The sequence below is a fragment of the Thermobia domestica genome, chromosome 16 (genome assembly GCF_964235325.1).
Source record: "Thermobia domestica chromosome 16, izTheDome1.hap1.1, whole genome shotgun sequence".
Lineage (NCBI taxonomy): Eukaryota > Metazoa > Arthropoda > Insecta > Zygentoma > Lepismatidae > Thermobia > Thermobia domestica.
In genome coordinates this window covers 113,868,377-113,889,242 of record NC_137469.1, presented here as the reverse complement: position 1 = coordinate 113,889,242, position 20,866 = coordinate 113,868,377, and the positions used below count along the sequence as shown (strand labels likewise).

The window sequence follows — 20,866 nt, the reverse complement described above, 5'->3', positions numbered from 1 at the left end:
TAGTAAGCCGGAGACACGGACCCGAATCTTGATCCAGTTATGCATTGTTTCACTCTTTGCATTATAACTGAATTCGCCCCTACAGAGGGTTTAGTGTGATATAACATAGGTTATCTTCTTTATTTGTCACATATATCCATGCAGATATTCACACTTAACGGCCTACAATTTGATTATAACTTGAGTGAAGAAACAAGTGTTTCTAAATAATAAATAATTTAGTACATACATATACTTAGTACATACATATACCATATATTTTTCTGTCATCTTTATATTAATTTTCTGAACAGAAAACAAAATATAGTTTTCTGTTCAGAAAATTAATATAAAGATGACAGAAAAATATATGGTATATACAAGCTCGCACATATTAAAAGTTCCCTATCACATAACTGAATTCTGTCTCCTTTACAACAGTATATCACTTCTATATTTCTATATTTTGATTAAAACAAAACTACCTAATTTAAAGGATTATTGACTGCTTAAATAACTAACACAAACATTCATGAAAAATATCTTGCTAACGCATCCATTTATTAGCTTTTATTATAAAGAGTAATCGAAAAGTCGTGCACTTTAAAGTACGCAAATAAATTTTGCTGGTTTAAAGCATAAACCACAACACATTCAGGTCAGGCCCCCTTCTTGTGAATTTTCTCTCTCAGGTCGACGTTTTATACCAAGTTTCCCTATTTTGCTCATAAAATATCGAGTAACTTTTGGATAACCTAATATTAATTTTGTTAAAATATACATTTAGAACTACAGAATTAGGGGCGTAAGTAAGGACCTCGCATTGCAGGGGGCGCAAGCCATCAGGGGCCCCCAAATCGTGAAGTGTGACGTAGAGAAAGGCCTCCACTCCACGCTGTCTGCGGGAGGGGGGCTCCAAGCCTTTAGTTACGCCATTGTACAGAATACATTATATGGAATAATTTGTACATTTCTATATGCTTTTCGTTGTATTATATAAATGATGCTTTCTAGCATAAATAAAAAAAAGTCCGACGAACAATACAATCAAATCTTTCGGTGAATTTATTTGCATTTTGTGCACACGAGAGCCTTTGTAATGCTTAAATAATAATAATAATAATAATAATAATAATAATAATAATAATAATAATAATAATAATAATAATAATAATAATAATAATAATAGAAAATTTATATTTTTAAAATTCAAAATTGTCAGTTGTTTCATTCCACAACAAGTACAGGGCCTTCCCGAGCACTTGTATTTTCTCATTGTGCTAATTTTTTGTCAATTACACTTTCCGGAAAATACTTTTCTATTCTTCAAAATTGTCCCGACAGCATAATTGTCTCCACAATTTGAGAAACAATAGTGTAATGCTGATCCATATAAAGCATGTGTTCCTTTTCAAAATAATCACTACACAGCCTCAATAAAACTGAGTTTATTCCGTTAGCTACAATTTCTAACGAACCTATGTGTATCTTCCAGTTCAGCATATAATTAGTTTTCAGCGTCAGATAAAAATTTAGTCCATATTTGTTCGGTTTATTTTGTATATATTTGGTCTAGAAATTAATTCGTGCGGTTTTACAAGTGATGGCGTAACTAGCTTATTGTCCCATAGTTTCGTTGATCCAAACATGCGTTGAAAACTACTGTCATTTCGCATCTTGTTTAGCATATGTCAGTTGGTTGAAGCGGAAGCAACAATATTTTTTATTCAAATGAAAATGACTCATTTTGTGCCTGATAAAGTGTTTTTGCGGGAGTTCTTCATTACTTTAACATGAAGAAAAGTGCTACCGAAAGTCATCGTATTCTGATGGAAGTGTATGGTGACCATGCTCTAGTTGAGCTAGCGTGGCAGAAGTGGTTTGCACGGTTTAAAAGTGGTGACTTCGGCTTGGAAGACCAAGAGCGACCTGGACAGCCAAAGAAAATTGAAGATGGTGAATTGAGACCATTGCTTGATCAGGATTCGTGTCAAACGCAGAACGAACATGCAGAAGCATTAGGAGTTAAACAAACAACAGTTTCCAAACACCTGAAAGCCATGGGAATGATTCAAAAGATGTCACATTGGGTTCCACATGAATTGTAAGAAAGAGACGTTGAAAGAAAAGAAAGAACGTTTGCGTATTGCTGCTTCAAAGACAGAAAAGAAAGGGATTTTTACATCGAATTGTTACTGGTAATGAGAAGTGGATTCATTACGAGAACCCTAAAATAAAAAAGGCGTGGGTGAAGCCAGGTGAACCAGGTCCTTCACAACCGAAACGAGATATTTACGGTGCAAGGTTATGATGTGTATATGGTGGGATATGAAAGGTGTGGTGTACTATGAACTTGTGAAACCTGGTGAAACTCTTAATGGACAACGTTATCGACAACAGTTAATGCGTTTGAAGCAAGCTCTGGCCCGTAAACGACCAGAATGGAATAACAGACATAATAAACTTATTTTTCAACATGATAGCGTTCAACTACATATCGCAAAACCGATCAAAACCTATTTGGAAAATGTCGGATGGGAAGTCTTACCCCACCCGCCGCATTCACCAGACATTGCTTCTCCTGATTACTACTTGTTGGATTGCATGAATAACAATTTTATTGGACAGCGGTTCACTTCTTCAGGAAATGTCGCAAAATGGATCTCTGATTGGACTGCTTCAAAAGATGAGGAATTCTTTCTAGACGGAATCCGTAAATTGCCTGAAAGATGCGAGAAAGTAGTGGCTAGCGATGGACAATATTTTTGTTAACGTATTAATTTATTTTGTTTTTGAAATAAAGCTTCAATTTTTGATTAAAAACCGCACGAATTAATTCCTAGACCAAATATATATCTGGAAAGAAATGTGACCATGAAATAGACAAATTCCTTTATGAATAAATTTGCTTACAATACTATGAAAAAATTTACATATTATGTGGAGTCAAAAATTTGCTCTGTTCCACTAGCACTGTTATCTTGATCTTTTTTTTTTTTTTTTTTCCAATTATTAGGGGGATCAAACTGTATAACAGAAGTCGAAAAGACGCCAGCGGATATTCATGGAGCGCTCAAACTAACGGAAACTCTATCTCACCTAGAACGTGTGCTTCGTCCCCTGAGGAATAAAAATAATCACGCCTACGACGTATGGGAAGAGTTGAATGTGTTAATAATGTTTAGTATCTTACATAGTATGCAGAAATGCAAAATCATCAAATTCTCTAAAGAAATGCATTAATTTCAAATTCGTGAACCGCCTTGGCATTTGTGCCGTTACGCAAGCGATTCAGTTTTGGTCCTAGTTCTTTCTGCTTATCTCTAATTTAACCTACACCTCTAATTTATTTTGATCCTTCGTCCCAATATAGGTTTCAAAATGTAGTCTCTTTCAGCGTTATTTTGTCTTCGTGAGACAAGAGGAAATAGGCAGACACTTCTTATGCCCTTATTGTTCTGAAGGCTAAATAATTAGAGCATAACAATATGCTCCCAGCATCGTAACCACAGCTCTACCGAAGACCTCATATAACCGTTACACGGCAAGTGTCGTGTACATTGGTTATTAGAACTCCTAACTGTCATTTAGTGATAGAAGATACAATTATTACAACTGCACTTCAATTCATAATAATGAATTCCTTGATGTGTGCAACTTTTCGATCTCTCGGTATTATCTATCTATTGAAATGCTACAATAGCAATTAAAAGCGCCTGAGCTCCAACCTATAACTTTAGCTTTCAAATCTTTCATTTACAGTTATGTATGATTTCACGTTTAACACAGACAAACATTTTAAGTATTTGTACTTTAAATAGTCTAAATTAGTTAACTATATCTTTTTCATAAAGTTTATGATATAAAATTATTGTTCAAAGCCTTTGTATTTTAATAAGCCTTTTCTAATTCAATGCATGTGAGTTGTGCTTCCATCTTCCGAGTTCTTTTAAACAATGTTTATATGTTTGTGGTCAATCCTTTCGACAATGAGATCTCGGAAACTACAGGCTCTAGAAAGATGACGTTTTCACTGGTCGATTGGAAATTTTGTGTAGATTGTCCAGTTCTAATTGAATATTAAAAAAAAAACATGGCCATTATTTCTTTATTACATTTTTTAGGGTACGCTGGAAGCGTTGAAATTTTAAAAAAACTAAAGCATTATATCCTATGTGTTATACATTCCAATACCACAATGTTGTATATTGGGGTTGTATATGTCTCAGGCGTTTGTTCCATGGCCAAATAATAGTGAAAAAGGAAGAATAACCATTTCTCGAGTCTTAAAATAAATCTTTATTTTTTGTGTGTTTTGCCCAATGAACACCATATATAACTGGCATTATAATTAATTGTATATGTAATGTATTTGCTTATTACATACTGCATGCAAGAAGAAAGAAAACACTTGTCATACATGAATTAGAAACTCCAACCGGAAGTAGGCTCAAATCTTGCAAACGGTGCGAGATATTGAGAAAAAATAATCGAAAAAATCTCCCCTTTATGATACCCCTTGCCGATCTTTTTTTTTTTCGATTTTTTTTTTTTTTTTTTTTAAATCATCAAGACGTCTTTCACTTGTGTCTGTAAAGGGACATGCACATATGTTGTGAGGAGTGAGGAGATTTATACTCATATGCGAATGATGCGCTGTGCAGAGAGCGCAGGTCCAGCTAGTTATCTTTAAAAATTAACTTTTTGTACTATTGAAGTACAAGATATCAACCAGAATACAAAATCAAATAGTATTACATACCTATCACCTGCGTTGCTTCACCATCAGTAACTACCATTTGTTCACACTTCACACAAAACAGCTTCACTGTTTTACCTACATTTTTAGCTATTATTTTACTTAGTGCCATGTCCACCAAAGAAATGCTCAGCTCACTGCAAGAAAACATAAAGAAAAGAATGTAAAACACTTTCGCATCTTGGATCTTGTGTGTTAAATTTCGGTTATTTTCTCCTTTCATTAATATATACAGTAGGAAGTCGAAAAACCGAACTAATTGAGACAGCTAGTTCGGATTTTCGAAAATGACCAAGAAAAGGCCATTTAGGCTTAAATATACTGTACGGTATGCTCTTTTATCGATACAGTGGTTATACAGTACATATAGTAATTACAATATCGTACGTAAGGCTACTTACATTTAATGCTTCTGAAGAACCTGCTTTTACACAAAAATTACACTGTTCTTGTAAGTCACACTTAAACTTAACTTATACAGGCCTAAGGAAAACAAAAATATGTATGACAAACAATTACATATGAATGAGCTTTTGTAGAAACACTGACATCAAACAACGCCGACGGACAAACCCTACTGATGTTTATCGCTAGCGCTAAGACAAAATATAAAAAGCTTCTAGGTACTGCGTTCAGATTATCGACGTCCTACTGTATTTTCGAAACTTATCCAACCAAAGACGGAGACGTAAGAGCCTTTTCCTATGTTGCAGTCCAGAACTTCATACATAATGATCTTGAAAGTTATTGGAATCTTTTGCATTGATAATATGTTGTATTTTTTATGGCTATTTTTATTTGAACTTACTTCATTATATCCTCTAAACACTTATTTTCAATATCTGCAACAACATCTGAGATATGTGTTTTTAAACGCAACGGAAAAATTTGACAAGTAGTCATATGGGTCTTTTCTTTTCTTTTTTTCTTTTTTTTTTTTTCTAAAGGACATTTTTAAAGCAAATATCTAATTTAGGGTTAAAAAATATTGAGTTTGCTTATATATATACCCACTTATTCCTAACGGAATATACAGGGTATCTCAAGAGTCCCCTGACATAGGGTAACTTTGTTATTATCACATTTACAGCAAAATGTACCGTCTCTAAATATGATGTTTTCAATCTAAAGTGAGATTTTTTTTTTTTTTTTTTAATTGGTCGACCCGTTTGGGCTGTACACTCTTTTTGCGCCCAATGTTAAATGAAAATGCAACGATGCCATTTACCTGGACGAACAACATAAGCAAATCAAGTTTCTGTTTGAAACAGGGGCTGGCCAGCGACACGTTAGTGTAGAAGACAATAACTTCATTCACTTATGTTGTGGGTCCAGGTTGTGATGCTTACCCTATAGGATGGGAATCCAAACAGAGCAAACATTACATTAGATAGTCATTGAATATTTTGCCCGAGCATTAACGACGAAACAAGTTATCACCAGAGTAATAGATTCTTTCACCGCTAACCACACGTAGGCGAAAATTCAAACAACCACCTTAAAGTTATGAACAGAATAAAACTTCAGCATCATTTGAACTGAAAGAGAACATAGAATAATAATAAGTCGTTTGTATCAATATACACTGCACTATACGCAAGAGAACAGAAGAACATGAGGTGACAATTTCCGGGTCAGAATAACGCCAATGGTACGCATAAAATAGTGATTATATTTGGCATTAAGCACCATACTTACATCTCTACAAATGATATGGACAAAATTTTAACGATAACACATCTGGATGACACGTTGGCTTGTAAATATCAGTTGATACATACAAAATGCAAATTTACTATGAACTGTTCTGAGCAGCGTGTGTACAGTGCTTGTCCTGAATCGGAGTCTCGGCGCCCAATGTCGGTTACGTCATGCAGCTTCTTTGTCCCTGCTGCTCACGTGAGTCCCACTTACCACATTGACGTAAGCACAGGTAGGACTGTGATTGGCTGCTGGCTATGCCCAAGGCCGTCGACGACTGTCGTCTGCTTCGCTGCTGATATATCCGTTGTGAAAACATACGATTAGTTACGCTATGCGTGGAAAAATAGCAGCCTTCAAAATAAAATGATTAAATTGTCTAAGCTGGGCACACCAAAAATAATGCACAAATAAGTTTATTACAAGGTAAATTCAACGTTGCATTTTCATTTTTAACATTGGGCGCATAAAGAGTGTACAGCACAAACGACTCGTCCGATTTAAAAAAAAAAAATCCTTCACTTTAGATTGAGAACATCATATTTGGACACGGTTTCCCCTCTTTCATTTTGCTGTAACTATGATAACAGAGTTACCCTATGTCAGGGGACTTTTGAGACACCCTGTACAGGGAAGAGCACACTACATCATGGATTAAGACCTCACAACAAGTGGACTCACATACAACGTTGCCCCTACTGATGATAATGAACAACGGATATACCTACCATTTGTTCCAAAGGTTGAGCTTACTTAAATGTTATATTGAAATATGCAATGCTATATTTAAGTTTACTGGCATATACTACTACTTATTTGTCCTTTGAATGTGTTTCTATAAGGCAAACAGATTTGCTCGCGTTTCCTTTCTAGCTAGTAAAAATACATCTTACGTCTCATTAAACATGCAACACTTTTTATTTTATTTAACAATCACCAGATACAGCTCAGAGACCATTTTACACTGGATATCTAACAACAACAATGGAAACGATTTTGGGAAGGTATCGGCCAGGGCGTTTAGTAGGTACCATCCCGGCATTTGCCTGGTAGGTCTGAGGAAAACCCTCAGAATGGTCGGCAGCAGGAATCGAACCCGCGACCTCCCGAATAAGAAGCCAACGTTTTATCACTTCAGCTACTTCGCTTGGTGAGCATGTAAGCGAGCATTGGGCTGACCCACAAACAATTCGTACGATCATCACTAGCAATCACCAACAGCTCATACAGAAGTTGTTGTGTGATTGTGTTACTTGAATTTGATTATAAAATACTGACAATTCTGTGCATTGAAGATTCGTGCTTCTTTACATTCAATGCTCAGTTAATGTAAGCTGCTTGAATTTCTTATAAATAAACCAAAAGGCACTCACATTACAAGGTAACCAAAAAAAAAAAAAAAAATGTTGCCGTTCTACAGCAGTGATAAACAACGAACAATACAGTAGACGGTACGTACCTTTAGGTTTCGAAGTAATTTCCATCAGCATTCAACACCTTTTGTCAACGTTTCTATAGCTTCACAATATCTGATGATAAAACTCGGCGGTCGTAGGTGCAAAGAAGTCCGTGAGTGCGTTCCGCAGGTCTCCCTCATGTGCGAAAGATCTCCCACGGAGGTGGTTGCCAAGGGAATTAAATAGTTTGTAATGTTTTGACACAAGGGCATGTGATTCTACTGCATGGCACAGTGTGTCTCAGTCAAGTTGCTAAAGGGTCTCCTGGGTCCTCTTTGTCACATGTGGCTTGACATTGTCGTGTAGCAACAGCACACCCTTGCTATTCACCAATGCTGGCTCTTTCTGCCAGAACGCACGGTGCACCCTTTGCAACTGCTGACAGTAGAGGTCAGGAGTGATGGTCTGATCAGGTAGGAGGCGCTCGTAATGCACTACTTGCCGATAACTCCACCATACAGAGAGCATAACCTTTTGTCGCTGCAGAGGTGGTCTTGTGGTGTGAGGAATGGGGTCACGCAGTGACAACCAATGGCGGGTACGGTCGGAAGTATCATAGAGAACCCACTTTTCTTTACCAGTAAGCAAGATTACTTCCCCATTCCATGCAGATGCAGTCTGACAGTTTCAACTGCAAGTTCATCATACGCTAGACTATTGTCCTCCTCGACTGCTGCTGTCAGGGCCTCGTCATCGAACACATGTGGTCGTCCACTGCGAAGTTCATCCGAAAGGCTCACATCTACCGAACGAAATTTCTGGAACAAATGCTTGGCAGTGTGTCCGTTCATAGCATTCTCTCTAAAGGTCTAGCATAAGCGGCAACTTGATGCGGCAGCTGGCAGGCCCACTTTGAAGTCGTACAACAAATGAGTGAACAAGCTGCTTCGATATCTCCATTTCTCTTCGACACTGGACGAGCTATGACTGTTGATTGATTTTTGAGTTTTACGTCCCGTTCAGCAGCGAGGCTATATGAGACGTGGACCTACTAATTAACGTGGAATCCGAACCACATGAGCTCCCGCCGGGAGCTATGACTGTTAAGAGCGTGCACCATGCGTCATCTCGTTTCCTCTCTATGAGCGCAAAATTAATGGGACATAAAAAAAGGGCAAGAACTTTTTTGGTTACCTTGTATTATGGATTTACTAAATAATAAATCGTAAAATTTTCGTTACCTTAACTGGTAATATCAAGACAAAAGAAAGAGGTTTCATAGGAATAGGATAAATGAGAAATAATCATAGATATAACAACTAAGTACACTAACAGATTATAACTTAAAAACACAAGCATCTTAAAGATTCTAATACAGTGTAAAAGAAATTAAGCCATTATGCTTCTTTGTGAGTGGGGATGATGGTAACAGTGTCAATGTTACTCCAATTTTTGTACACAGTACCAATGTGAGCGAGGTGTTTCGAAAGCTCTGATGTTTGAGTACAGTTCTTTCTGCATCAAGCCTGCGGACTTTATTATCAAAAGTAAACTTCTATCAAGGAAAACAGTTAAGAACGACTACGAAGAATTTACCCACTCGTTTTCACAATAAAGACATTCTAACAAAACAAAAGTAATACTTATTATGATCATGGAAGGAAGGTATTGCAATGTGATGTAATCTTTCGCGAATACAGGTCCACGTCTCATACAGCCTCGCTGCTGAACGGGAGGTTAAACTCAAAATCAACTCAAAATGCTTAAATTTTATTAAAAGGCCCAACCATTTTATTGTTATTTTTTTTTCTTTTCACTTTTTCTTAACAGAATAAACTTTTCCTACTGTACTGGATCATTACGTGACATAAGTCATATACATTTAATTCACTATTTATTTATTTATTTATTTTATTTATTTATTACTTATATTACTATTATTGTAAAAAGTTAAAATTACTTTGAGACTTATTCATATATAAATATGACTCACCTTGCTATCACCCGAACAACGCCATCTACTTCTTCCTGTGAAGGCACTGCATCTCCACTTGAGAACATTAAGTTAATTGGATCAAAGAGACGGGACATAGAACAAGATAAGTAAGCAGTTTCGAATGGAAGAACCACTTCGCGGCTGAAAAAATAAATGCATTTGAGCACTTTCGTCTAATTAACTCCTGTGTCTTTCCGACAAATTACTCTGAAAATTCAAACACAGAGTGGAAGCAAAAACGAAAGCTTCTAAAAGTATAATATTCATTACATAAAAGCTTGTCACTTATGTTCCGGAGGAAAGATAAGGCAGGGTTCATATCCAAAATCAAAATAGTTCCCCTCGCATCTTACGAACTTTTCTTCCAGGACTTTCTACACCTTTTCCAAAATAAATTATCACAGCATTGGTTCATATGACTAGAAATTACAAGTATTATTTAAAATGCAGGCTTCAAACTTCTCACCATCTACGTTCCACTTCACATATTCAAATAAAATTTCAATTTTATTTTTATAAAACTGCAAACACAGATAGAGAAGAAAGTATACAATCGAGTATCATATTATTTTTACAGTCCACAAAAAACTGAGGTGGAATTACAAATAAAGAACACTTAAATATATTGCTAATGCAAATGCAGTTAATACAAAATAAACCCGCAAAATTCATTACAACTGTTGCCTATTTCACGAAAGACTATAACGTAACTACTGTTAGCACTAAATTTACAACCTGAGCTTGAGAATGATTTTTCACTAGCCTCAGTTGATTGAAAAAAAAAAAAAAAAAAAAGAAAGAAAGAAAAAGAAAGAAAGAAAAAAGCTCAAATATCTTAAGAATTTTCTCTGATATCTTTAAAATTTGGTTTATCATCTCCTACAACTTTTTTTTTTAAATGCATTCTACTTCGCTTTTTTTTTAAAAAAAAAAAAAGACTCAATAGCCATATTAAACGTTTGTTGCTATATTATATGCGAATTCTTAACTCTCATCATTGGTTCTGCAACGCAGATCTCTTGGATGCGAGATACTGTGATGGAGGATGGTCTACATTGTGGTGCACAATTTTGCATGATGGTTTGTGCATCCACCAACTGCAATGGACTGAAGTCTCAGTTCGGGTTTCCATTAATAGTAGGTCTCGTCCTTCATATTCTCGGTCTTGTATAAGAAAAGAAAACGAAAGAAAGAAAGCAAATGTCAAACTCATAAATTGATCTCAATTCTCTTCTTCTCCTGCTTTAACCAACCGACAATTTCTTGAATCTTCTGTTCCCAATCTATTTGCGTCATTAGTTTCACTAGCTGACGATGGCTTTTAAGTCGCAAGGCAAGAACACGAACACAGCGCAAGTAATAACAATGAACTAACTAACTAACTCTAATGTCTATAGAACCCGGAGATTCAATGCCGCGTTCACAAAAGTTCTCCACTGACTTCTATTCTTTGCCAACTGGATCGTTTCTACTTCATATTCCTATTTCTGCGAGAGCCATCTTAATATTGTCCTTCCATCTGCGTCTAGGTCTTCCTAATGGTCGTTTACCAATTGGACTTCCAGTTAAAACTTTGAAAGCATTTCTACTTTCTTCCATCCTGGCTACATGACCTGCCCACCTGGGCTTCCTAGACTTGATGAACCTAACAATGTTTGATGAACAGTGTTCTTCTTGGGTCCAAATATTGGTCTCAAAATTTTATTCTCAAAAACTTTCAGTCAGAGTAAGCGATCATGTTCCGCAACCATACAGAACAGGCATGATTATCGTTTTATATATTTTACACTACAATTAGAATTACATTTCAGATCATTTGCTACAAATTGTTTATATACATATACAAAAAAGTTTCACGAAAATTTCCTTTACTGTAACGAAAACGAGCGAAACTTCGGAAACTGTCTGAAAATTTTCAAGGTTGAAAGAAAGAAAAAAAAAATCCTGTCATTTTCACTAATTGAAAAATAATTATATTTCGAGCTTTCTACAAGGCGGGAACTCTGTTGAGAGTCTTGTTATTCCTCCCTCTTCATTCAACACGACAACAAGGTTTCGTTCACATTGCGAAACTATTATTCTAACCAGAAGTCATAAATTTGTCAGTTTCGGTTTCAATAAGCGAATAAGAAGAAAGATACAGCTGGATGCTGAATCTATATCTAAAACAATTTTTCACAAGTTGACTAGTACCTTCTTCCATGTATATTTGGATATGGCACTGAGAAATAGGGACTCCCTGCTGTTAGGTACATTACGTTACCGAAATAATTACCCTAAGCCATGTTCGGCCTACGACGGAGTTTGTAGTAGAGAGAGATACAGTAAATCAAATTTCTCTGGTTCTACTAGTAGGGAATACTGTTGGTTGCTTGATCCGGGTCCAATGTTTTAGGGTGAATTCCTCGGAAGTAATAGTCTCATTTACGACACTACGGACACCTTGTTCTAGCTTATTTAAGAGATTACGGACACCTTGTTGTATAGAATTTATCTACTATATAAGGAAGAGCTAGTTCATGTTTATCTCATCTATTGGACCTACATAAGATCCTTCATCTGACCTAACACAGTGTGTCTACTAAAATTCCAAAATGAAATTTCGTGACTTTTTCGTGGCCTTTTCTTCACCAAAGTATAAAATTTCGTAACATTCTCAAGAGCGAATTTGGGTGTGAATTAGGCCGAGTTTTCATGCATGCGATAGAAGCGTGCTTGCTTGCGATTTGGTAGCGTCTAAAGTCGATCATAGACATTTTTAGTCGTGAATTTTGAAATTTTATACAACAAAATTTTTCAGTCTGTACTTATATTTGCACGGATTAAAAAAAAAAAAAAAAAAAAAAAAAAAAAAAAAAAAAAAAAAAAGCAGCAAAATTAAGTGACGTTTTGTTGACTTTCATGATCGTTTTCTGATTTCTTGACTTTTTCGGGACTTTCGTGACCGATAGACACCCTGTAAAATATCCTTTTAAAATACTTAGACAGACTTTCTTTAAAAGTGCATTTTATAATATAAGGCAGAAATTGAATTGGATTAGGAAAGGATTTTGATATAGTCAGTCTAATCCTTTAGAAATTTAAGGATGATGGAGAAAGCCCTTAATGAAAGCTAACTCCCTTATCTACCAGAGGCCATTCTTTTTTAGAGAATATTAGAAAAAGTTAGATAATCAAAAAACGTAGAGATTATCTTCGTGAATTAAGAGGCGAGAGTAACCAACTGGTACCTGTCAAGTAATTAGTTCCAGAGGAACATTTCATTAGATTCTCAATTTCCTTGAAAAAATATATTTAAGAGATAAATAACACTTGCTATAATTTTATATTATGATATGAAGTTTTCGCAAACCTAAGATTTAGGTATTTGTGTTGTTTTTTTAAATAATGAGCAATCACCCTAGACTTTACTTATTTTACACGAATAATTATCATTATCGAATACGAGCCTGAATATATAATAATCATTTTATATATTCAACCTTTTATCAAATGCTAGTCGAATCTTTTGCTTTCCATATTAGATTGTTTTCAGCGCAATGACTGAGAGTTTTCGCAATTAAGACTTACGACAAATCATCATCATCATCATCATTTTTTAAAGCACTAGCATGCTCTGTGTAAATTCAACATTAAAAGCAGAAGTGACAGATTTTCACAACTTCCAGTTTAAATACAAAGACAAAAAAAATATATATATATATATATATATTTTTGGGACACGATTCAAATCAAAGAAAGCGTTTCTCGCTGTCTATTTCCGTTCCTGCTCTATAGGGATCAATATCAAAACCGGAAGTGATAAATTTCTATTTCATGTTTCAATAGATATCTTACAACCGGTATTGACTTATTCTAGGGCAGTAAACACTTTTTTTTTTTTTTTTTTAAACTGTTTACCAATCTCTATTACCATTTTTGCCCTATCCCGATTAACATCGAAACTGAAAAATAACATGAAATCTTTGAGTTTTACGTCCCACGTTTATGCCGCTTAGGCTAAAGGAGACGGTGATTATGAGAAATGAATGAAATAGTGGAAAGAATAAAATGGGAGGAAACGGGAGAACTCCGAGAAACCCACGAACGCGGTGTTTGTCCATCATGGACCCCAAGCACCGGAGGTGAACACTCTACCACTGAGCCACCGCGCCCCCTAACATCGAAACTGAATATACCGATCGTACATCTCTATCACTTCCGGCTGAAATAGAGGGATGAGGAGACTGAGATAGAATCTATTCTTGGAACGCTGAATGTATATCAGAAAACTATTTCTCGCTACATTTTACAGTTTCCACTCTGATACCTGTCAACAGACGGATGAACATAGTTGTTCTACGAGCATAAGTCTGAAAATTAAGTTTTTCCCGACAACTATGGACAGAGGTGTTTATGCAAACAAATAATAATATACTGTGAAACTAAAGAATAAGGCTTATTTTATTTTTATACGTAAGCACCAAGGACGTTTGTCACACAGGTTTACTAAGTTTAAAAAGAAAGCTTCTAGGAGAAAAAAATGCGAGACGAAAACTTTCTTCAAGGCTGTTTTCACTTCGTAACTGGTTTCAAAGCGCCTTCCGCTGAGAGCCTTCTTCAATGCTGGAAAGAGATGAAAGTCGCCGGACTCGAGGTAGGAACTGTATGGCGAATGCGAAAGGCGCTTTCAACTGAGGGTAGCAACATAGTTTTATGTTGCCGCCGACAAGTGTGTGTCTCGCATTGTCGTCCAAAAGGACAACGTCAAATATCAGAAACCCAGACCGCTTCTTGTGAATACCACTTTTCAGTTTTGTTAGTGTCTAACAATACCACTGAGCATTGATTGTTTCAACTTCCACACTTGTCGTGCATAGAATGAGACGTTCATCCGAAATGGTGGAATGCTAGCATTGCGATACCGCCATCTGTAAGTTCTTAGTCATACGTTACCAAATGACGTATGGACGGGTCATGCTTTAGACCGATGTCTTATTTGCCGCAATGTTTTACGATTTCTCGGGAAAAAAAAGAGTGGAAACTTATTTTCCGAGTCTTTCTTGTATACAACTTACATTATGTATGTACACAATAGTTTGGAAATGTAAACACCGCTTTAAAAAAAAAAAAAAAAAAAAATGTAACTTTGAGTATAGAGCACTAGTTTTACAATTATGTGTTGTACTTGTCTTACAGTGACAACAAAAAATATTCCAATATTTTCACCCAGACAACACTTAGCCACGTATTTTAGATTTTGATCTTTGGTGTGTTAAAACAATGACACGACGGAGATGTAATACATACTAAAGAAACCTGCTGTTTCGCTTTTCAACAATATATACCTGATAACATAAATTTACATGGAAGAATAGGTCTACTAGTATATTCTGACTTTGGAAGCAGTGGAAATACCCTGTTACGTCCTTTAAGACACCATAACAAGCAAAAACTAGGAACCAGAATAGTGTAAATATACACGCGAAAAATGTTGAACAGAATTATTCTTTTTTCGAAAGCTTGTAAAGTAAGCCTCTTATTTATTTAATTTTCAAAAAAAAAAAAAAAAAAAAAAAAAAAAAAAAAAAAAAAAAAAAAAAAAATGAAACTTACTTGAACTCCAGAGTACCAGGAGCATCTCCCTCTCTATACACTTCGTCTACTTGTGCAGTACATATCTCCACGCCTGTTCCCGTCGAGAAATTAGAGCTGAACTGTTGAATTCGCTTCCATAAGTCTAAATATAAACGCAAAAGTTTTGGATATTCCCCCTCGAACGCTTGCTTGATAAACATGGACCCTACAAGGGAAATATTTTAAATGTCAGAATTGTATTAAACACTAAGAAACATGTACACCACATGCAATAAGTAAATATAATAAGCACTCCTTTACATTCCAGAAAAAAAAAAAAAAAAAACAGTTGTATAATTATTATTTATAATAGTTCAATTTCGACGCCTGTATCTGTGCTGTTTGTATAAAAACGGCACATAGTCAGGCAAGACGAGCAGCTCCAGCATATTTCATAATTACTTTCCCTATATACATATACACAGAATGAGCCATATTGATGTGACATATTTATATTTTGAATACTACGAGCAATAACAGTCATGCATATTTTTCATATAATTTAACAGGAAGTGTAAGCGTGGGAATTACTGATACATGTTTGTTTAATTGTTGCAGGGAATCATCGTGATGTGGACCGCCGTTGAAATTTCGTACGTCGTTAAGGTATGGTGGAAGTTCCATTATCACAGTACAACAGTGTTTCAAACATTTTGAGAAACAGGTACCACCATCCCGAAAGATCATACTACGTGCTGTTCGTGGGACTGCAAACGCGAACACAAAACGGTTACCTGGGAGACCTCAAGCGTCGTGCAGTGCAATAAACATTGAACGTGTGTCTAACGACATGGATCAAAGTATAAAGAAGTGAACTTGGTAATTGTGTCACGTATCAGTGTGCGGCGAATCCTTAAATTGGATTTGCAACTGTATCTATACAAGCTACAGGTGGTGCATATATTGTTCGATCAAGATAAGGATCAGCGAACCACATTGTGATTGGATAATCAGTAAGGGTGATGACTTTGTGCAACATCTTATCTCGTCCGACAAAGTTGATTTCCACTTCAATGGTTATGTCAATAAACAAAATTGTCGATTCTGGGTTAGGAAAAATCCGCAACTGTTGCACGAACCGTCATTGCACACAGTGCTAAGAATACTGTGTAGTGTGCAGTGAGTCATGCCTGTGTGACAGGTCCCTATTTTTTGAGAAAGAACATAATGAAACCGTCAGTCACTGCTGAGCAGTACAATACAATGTTATGAACATTTTTCATTCTCGAAATGAGACGGCTTGGTCTGAGGGACATGTGAATCAGTAGGAAAAATAAAATGAAATCTTTAAGTTTTACGTCCCACGCTTATGCCGGTTAGGCTAAAGGAGACGGTGATGATGAGAGATGAATGAAATGGTGGAATGAAGAAAGTGGGAGGAAACGGGATAACCCCGAGAAAACCCACGAGAAAACCCACACGGCGCGAGCTGGGATCGAACCAGGGACTTCAAGCACCGGAGGTGAACGCTCTACCACTGACTCATGCAAATGACACAAAATCTATCCTCTAACTTTGGATTTCTTCAATGCCAAAAGGAAAACTATTCAGATTATAATTAGCCAACAAATCCAACTGCTGTTTTCTTCGCAAGGTACTTACATTATTTAAACAACAATGATACTATTTCAACAGCTATAGACACCACAAAATCTACAATTACACATCCTTTAATTACTTACGAACATAAACTGCTATGTATTTATTAAAATCCCGAACATATTAAACATAACTTAAATTTCACTAACAGGATTCAACCGTACGAAAGAAATAATTTTCTCCCATTTGGCATACATACTTCTAGCTTTATTCCCAACAACTCACATCTCATATATCTCAATATTATCATCCGTGATGTAGTTATTGAGAAGTTCTACATTGTGTAATCTTCTCCACTTAATCAGTTTCTTTTTCTTCCTATACACTATGTTTCTTCCTAAAGACTCCTGTTTCCAAAACCTTGCCGTCTATATTCACTCCTGCAATTTAAAATCAACCTTCGTATCTATATAAAAGAGCAGGCAAAAATTATCATTTCACATATTTATCACTTCTAACTAGGTATCTGTCTCACGACGATAATACTTTAATCGGAGTCATGGCACGAATTTCTCATGTTAATCCGCTACATTTATCTGAAACTAAATCATATGCTCGTTCTTCGTATGGGAACAATAAAGTTATGGAGAATCCCTTCCGGAGGATACATACTCTTCCTTCCCTCAGAATGATTCTTCAAAGTGAATTTACAGAAATCCTGCTAGAATCAAGTGCTATGTTCAAATATTAATTACAAACGGCTCAGTCGTTTTCTCGTAGAAAAGCGTTATACGAAATAGACGATATGGAAAGTGCCCTTTTTTCCCTTTCTAAGCTTATTTTTCGAAAACACTTGACCACATGTTAAGTTAATTTTAATGACGAGTTTATTTGGCAAATTCCCTAACTGGAGGAGAATTTGAGATATTCTATTTTTCACCAAAAAATACTGAACCCGATTTGATCCCCTTAGGATACATATTTTAAACAAAGTGACATGATAAAATCCCAGTTCAAGCCAAGTACTAATTGCGCAAAATTCATTTCAAACAGTTCAGTCGTTTTTCCGTAACATGTAACAACATCCATTTCATTTTTAAATATATAGGTAAAACATCTAAGAACAATTCAATTGGTATTACATACACAATCATAAAAAAATAAAGAAAGAAAGAAAGAAAGAAAGAAAAACACTTAAAGAAAGATAACAGGATTTTCAATTTCGTTTCTTGTAGAAGGAAAGCATGTTACCTTGCGCTGCTTGTAACAATTCTTCAGAGAGAACACTGGTGACAGTATCCCAAAAACTTCTCTCTAACTGGAAAGTCTCGTCTTTACATTCACTCTTCAGAAGTTCCATGAAGCAAATATGTGATCCTGGATCTCTTTTCTTTGCCAACACTCGCTGCAGCAGAGCCACTTGACAACATTCTGCATGAATTCCATCCATTAGCTTCTCCAGTGATGACCATAGCAAGTTTCGGAAAGCTGCCGTATTACCAGGACTTGGCATTACCGCTCTTCCAGGCCCTCCTGATGGTACAAAATGAAAATTATTATTTATTTATTATTTATTTATTCGCCATCAACACAACAGGCATAAGCCCAATTATAGTGTTGGTGTATTACATAATACATTTATAATAGTTTTCTTAAACATAGAGTCCATATTGCAGATGTCAACTTCTTTATGTTTGATACATATTTTGTTATAAGTAGAACACATTCTCGAAATTGGTGATTTTAATAATACATTGGTCTTTGTTTTTTTGCAATGAAACAGACCAGAGTTTTAAGTGTCGGGACATGAAAATTTAATGTTGATATGAGATCCGTACAATTAAATTAGTTTTGTACTATTTTATGGAGAAAAATCATATTTGTCACATTTCGCCTTTGTTCAAGTGTAGGGATACAGAAGTTGTCTATTAATGTTAGATCAGGGGCGTCATTTAGGAGGGGCAGGGAGGGGCAATTGCCCCACCCTGAGTTTGAGTTTTATATACATTTTATCAATAGAATACTAGTAAATCAGTGAAAAACTCGAAATTTTACTTATATCAAGAGGCCTTGCCCCCCCCGAGCAAAATCTGAAATGACGCTCCTGTGTTAGATAATAGACAACTTCTGTATTCCTACACTTGAACAAAGGCGAAATGTGACAGATATGATTTTTCTCCATAAAATAGTACAAAACGAATTTAATTGTACGGATCTCATATTAACATTAAATTTTCATGTCCCGACACTTAAAACTGTTTTATTGCAAAAAAGCAAGGACCAATGCTTGAAATTAGTAATGAATTACTCAATTGCGAAAACAAAATCGCCGTTTACTGATTTTTGGCAAATTTTTATTGTAAGCAGAATACATTTACTTAGTCTTTAATAAGTTTCTTTACGTACTTTCTTCTAGTTCTTGTTTTAAATAGTAATTAATACTACTTTTCCGAAAAATTTTCTCCTAATTCTTGTTCTAAATTGCAATTAATATATTTTTTTTTCGAAAATATTTTCTCCTAGTTCTTGTTCTGAATAGCAATTAATGATTTTTTCTGAAAATATTTTCTCCTAGTTCTTGTTCTAAATAGCAATTAATGAATTTTTCTGAAAATATTCTCTCCTAGTTCTTGTCCTAAATAGCAATTAAAGTGATTTTTCCGATAATTTGACGAAGTTCAAAACCCAACTTTGATGATCTATACCTTGGAAACCAAAGGACTCCATATGTGATCTACCTCCATGGCAATATTCGTCAAGATCAAGTGAATACTGTAGGACGCGTACGACTTATACTGTCCTTGTGATTGATTTTCTTTGTTGCTTAGAAAAAATGAAATGATGGATGACCATGAAAGTAAGAAAGAAGAAAATATAAAGACTCTTATATGTATGTAGTATAGGTTGAACCACTTCACGTCGTATCTCTCACGAAAAAGTAAACTCAAGTAGGCCATGTACAGACATATTTAGCGTATGCAGAATATAGTACTGTTTGTTATTATTATTATTATTACTTTATTATTATTTAAAAAAAAAAAAACTCATCTTTACAACCTAACTAACTGTTTCTGAAAAGCCTTTTTACAGCCAAAAGTGAATGCTTTTGGTTTTCGTTATTAAAATACTCAAAATAAGTATCCATATCATATATATCCTTGATCAATAATTTTGCAAGGAATAAAGCAATAATGGAATCCCAAGTCCTATTTACACTTTAAGAACCCTGCAAAATAATAATTTTGATCACTAATAAAAATATGATACTTTGTCCTGTTACGCCAGACAAAATCGTAGACATGAAAAGAATAAGTGTCACGGACATTTAAATTGTGATCAGGATCACAAGCATGTCTGATAAATGAAGACGGAACAGCAGTGTTGCCAGGTTAACGATTTCCAGATGCTTAGTACATTAAATTTTGTATTTCTTGTGCTCTAATAGGATTTTAAACCAAAAATACCTCACTTTTATTGAAACTAGAAACTACCTTATTCTTATTGACTGATAGAACGTATGGAATACATGCTTCAGTGTAAATAAAGTACTCATCTATTTGTATTCTTTAAAGCGAACAAACTTCCGATATTTCGAATACATACGAGTGTCCTGTGACGAAGATAAATAAAGTTTAATACATCCCGTGTCTTGATATCTTCACATGTTTATAGCTTGTGTATCAGCAGACATTTTGAAAATTGTAAATCCAATACTATATTTCTATGCACAGTATAATTCAAACAATTGGGCCCCCTAAATTGATGATTTGTATAGATGCACTCCCATTTACTTTGCCTATTGCAATTGTTATTTTTATTTTTCAGGCCTGTACAGAAATATTGTTTCTCCACTAATCATGATTTAATTTCACATCTTCT

General features: G+C 35.3%; 1 protein-coding gene across 1 annotated transcript in view; it reads right to left on the bottom strand.

Moving 5' to 3' along the window:
• fws (Conserved oligomeric Golgi complex subunit 5 four way stop) overlaps positions 1-20,866 on the bottom strand; it is a 79,629-nt gene that overhangs the window by 21,817 nt on the left and 36,946 nt on the right. The window contains exons 7-10 of the mRNA XM_081742991.1: positions 18,239-18,520; positions 15,428-15,614; positions 9,830-9,973; positions 4,742-4,875 (exon numbers count right to left, since the gene is read on the bottom strand). Of these exons, the coding sequence (XP_081599117.1) occupies positions 4,742-4,875; positions 9,830-9,973; positions 15,428-15,614; positions 18,239-18,520 (747 nt within the window). The remainder of the gene's footprint in view (positions 1-4,741; positions 4,876-9,829; positions 9,974-15,427; positions 15,615-18,238; positions 18,521-20,866) is intronic.